This window comes from Anoplophora glabripennis, unplaced genomic scaffold (genome assembly GCF_000390285.2).
Source record: "Anoplophora glabripennis isolate ALB-LARVAE unplaced genomic scaffold, Agla_2.0 scaffold41, whole genome shotgun sequence".
NCBI lineage: Eukaryota > Metazoa > Arthropoda > Insecta > Coleoptera > Cerambycidae > Anoplophora > Anoplophora glabripennis.
Window position 1 is genome coordinate 256,794 of NW_019416901.1, and position 3,522 is coordinate 260,315.

Consider the following 3,522-nt stretch of genomic DNA (forward strand, 5'->3'; position numbering starts at 1 on the left):
TTTCGAATTTACTTATCAAATCGAACAGAAAATAACAATTAAATTGTTGCTGAACCTTCTATTTAATTGAAGTTTGATGTCTTTTTTATTGCAGAACAAGACAAGGAGTTTCCCTTTATCTTATCTGGAACTATTTTTGTGTAACCAATAATATTTTTGCTCCAACAAAGCACTTGAACCTAATCAAAATCCCTTTGTTTGGATGTCGTATATAAATACAGATTTTTCTCGGAACCCAAATCATTACCCCGCCGTTGGTGAAGCAGTTGTTTTACGAAGAAAAAAATTAAGAAAATGGTGTGCAAGTTGGCAGTAGTGCTCTTTGTAGCAATCTTTGCAGTCTTTGTACAGGTAACATAATTTTACTACACTTTTGAGTTGGTATTTATTGAATTATAGAAAGTATTTCCTGCAAACTTACAAACCTAAAAATAAAATGGGTAAGGTTAGTAATAGTTAGAGAATTATTGAAGTAAAACATTGCATTGGGATATAATTTATTGAAAACGTTTTCTCAGACTCATGCAGTAGACAACGACGACGTACCACAAGTGAGAAATGACGCTGAAAAGCTACTCGAAAAACTGGAGGCAGCTGTTGACGAAGCCTTGGTCCAAGCCCAACAGGCTCTAGACGACGCCAGAAACAAAGTAGACCAAACTGCAGCAGCCATCGAAGCATCGGCAGAATCAGAAATGAAAAGCACCGAAGACAAGTTCAGAGAAGAACTGGACAAACTGAAGGAAAAGGCTGCCAATGCTGGCGTTAACATCGACGATTGCCTGGCGGGCAACGAAGATAAGCTGGTGAACCTGCCGAATGTTTTTACTGAAGATATGGTGCACTGCGTGTCCGACAGGATTGATCAAGGCATTTCCTATGCACAAGATGCTTTAGATGCGGTAAGTAATCACATTAATTGATGCATTTAGAAAATCTATTAAACTGTTGTTTTCTAGGTGAAAAAGGTCGTCGAGGAGGTAGAGAACATCAAGCAAGAAATCAAGGACTGCGGTCACGGACTTAAGGCGGTGAAATGCTTGGCCAAATTGGCGCTACAAATCGAAAAAGACATCACTAGCTTACCCACCAAAATCGAGGCTGACGTAGCAGCCACTGTCGCCTTGATCGCTCAGTTGGAGGACAAAGTAAAAGAATGCGCTTCTACTAAGGTAGACGAATGCGAGTCTGAAGGAGAGAAGACTTTGGCAATAATTGCTGCCTGTGTAGCAAGCAAAATTATTACATAAACTTTTCAGTTTTACAGTATCGTGTTACGTGTATAATCTGTACTCAGTACCAATAAATAAATGTATCCTGTTCGTATCATTGTGTTTCTTGTTTGATCAAATCAGTGCAACTATACCGAGTCCATTCCATTTAAATAATTTAGAAAACAGTCAAATTTTTTAGAAGTCTTTGAATATTTGTAAAAAAACACTGTTTTCATTTACTTTAGAAAGAGAGTTAAAAATTCCTTTTTACCTGAAAACACGTTCTTACGTAACAAATTAAGCAAACAGTTTTTTACACAAGGCAGCAATTAGGGCCGCTTTCTTGCTCATTATAGGCCATCTAATGAATTTCACACTTTGCTTTTCTTGTTATTTCAAAACCCCTCCACCGAACCCTTTGTATTTAATTTTCATTCATCTCAAAAGGTAATACATAAAATATTTACCGCCCTTTGTTAAGAAACGTGATTTCTCCCTTATTCCTTCTTCAAACAGATTTGTACGGGAAATGGAGAAACAGAAGAAAATCCAATTTTCTTAATAAATACTTCAACAAATCCTACAATTCCGGATATCCCACGTCGACCAATAGTTAGTGTATTTTATATTGTCCAGTACTGCAAATTGAGTGGTTATTTACAATGGTTCTTCAAAAAGTCAAAGGAAAAGATGTTATAGATGCAATTGAAGATGTACACAATAATATGAAGCAAAACAGGCACCAAATAATCTCTTAATTTCGCTCTATTTTTGTAACGCAGCAAATGAAACAAAATGCTCATTTCGACATTTATCACTCTACTTTTATAGTAGATATACAGTGAAACTCCTGAAATTGGTTGTAGAAGGTAAAAGGACTTATTATAATGAATTCCAAAGTATTTTCAATAAATAATGACAATTTATTTAGTTGGACAATTATTTCCTAACTAGTTGCCACGTCATCGGTATATATTTGACGTTTCTAGGGTCAAAAACGACTCTAAATAAATTTGCTATTAGTTTTTTAAATAATCTTGACTGCAGTAACACAGTGAATTTCCCCTTAGTTGGTACAACCGGCTGATTTCGAGTAGTTGCCATTACTTCCAGAACTCCAATTTGCCATGAGTTTGAGAATTATCGTGCATACGGTGCAATTTGACAACAGTAAACGGATTAAGTTACAAGTGTGTCGGTAACAGATCGTGACAGTTTACCTTGTTCGTAGGATCAATATATGATATTGATGCGTCAGTCGTCCCAATACAATTCATATTTGTATTTATTCTTGTGCCAACAAATGTTCTTGTAACAATGATTTATTGGTACAATTTCATAAATCGTTTATAAATACAAATATTTCCTTCCTATTTAATAGAAATAGAAAATAGCTGATTTGAAACAAATTTTATTTAAATAATAATACTCACCGCGGGAATCATGACCATATAAAACTGATACACCAAATCTCCCTCTATTGCAAAATTTTACAGCGCGCATCAATTTGAACTTCATAACTTTTGGAGCCTCCGTTATAAACAAATTGAATTGTGCGAAAACTATTGCACCTACAGCGCCCACTTTTGGCACACTTTTAAAGTATGACAAAATCCTCAACTTGTTATAGGTTTTTATAAAATTTTAACAATAAATGCGATAGTTATAAACAAATTAAAAAATGGGCACTTTTCTTGTTTTTTTCAATAACTTGTTTGTTAATTAACCGATTTTAATTTCACAAGTCTCATTTTGTAGATAATTTTACTCCCTACAAGCTGTCTGAGAGTGACTTTTCGCTAAAATTGATGGTTTTCCCTGCACAGTGAAAAAACTGTTTTCCTCACTTATTTGTTTAAATAGAAAAGTTAGCTAACAAAAGTTTTTGACTCACGAGATGAGAGATGTCTTGTATTATGTTCCTTTAGACAATTTTACAATAATCTCGCGGATAGGACTTTTTTCGAGTAAAAATCTTATTTGCTTGGCCTAAATGTCCCTCTGGCGCATTGCATTGAAATCGCGATGTAATCTTCCTGAAAAGTACTCTAACACTTCTACAAAAAGAATAAATATGGGCATCAGCTGCAATTCCGAACCTATGAATATTTTGTGGCTGTGTGTCGGATTCAAACGGACTTCTCTATTCACGTAACATGTATCGAATTTAACTGATAAAAGAATGAACATGGCAGGCTTAAATCCGGTTTGAAATATCGAGGAAGCTTGCTATATTTCACACGAGCTATGTTCACACAATGTGCCGCTGAAAGAATACATATGCCCCGATCTCTCGTCGGTGGAAAAT

General features: G+C 35.2%; 1 protein-coding gene across 1 annotated transcript; it reads left to right on the forward strand.

Moving 5' to 3' along the window:
• Positions 1–230: 230 nt before the first annotated feature.
• On the forward strand, positions 231–1,326 carry LOC108917248. Its single transcript, XM_018723754.1, has 3 exons — positions 231–351; positions 519–902; positions 960–1,326. Exons 1-3 carry the CDS (start codon positions 295–297, stop codon positions 1,248–1,250), a joined length of 732 nt encoding a protein of 243 aa, XP_018579270.1. The 5' UTR covers positions 231–294; the 3' UTR covers positions 1,251–1,326.
• The last annotated feature ends 2,196 nt before the right edge of the window (positions 1,327–3,522 follow it).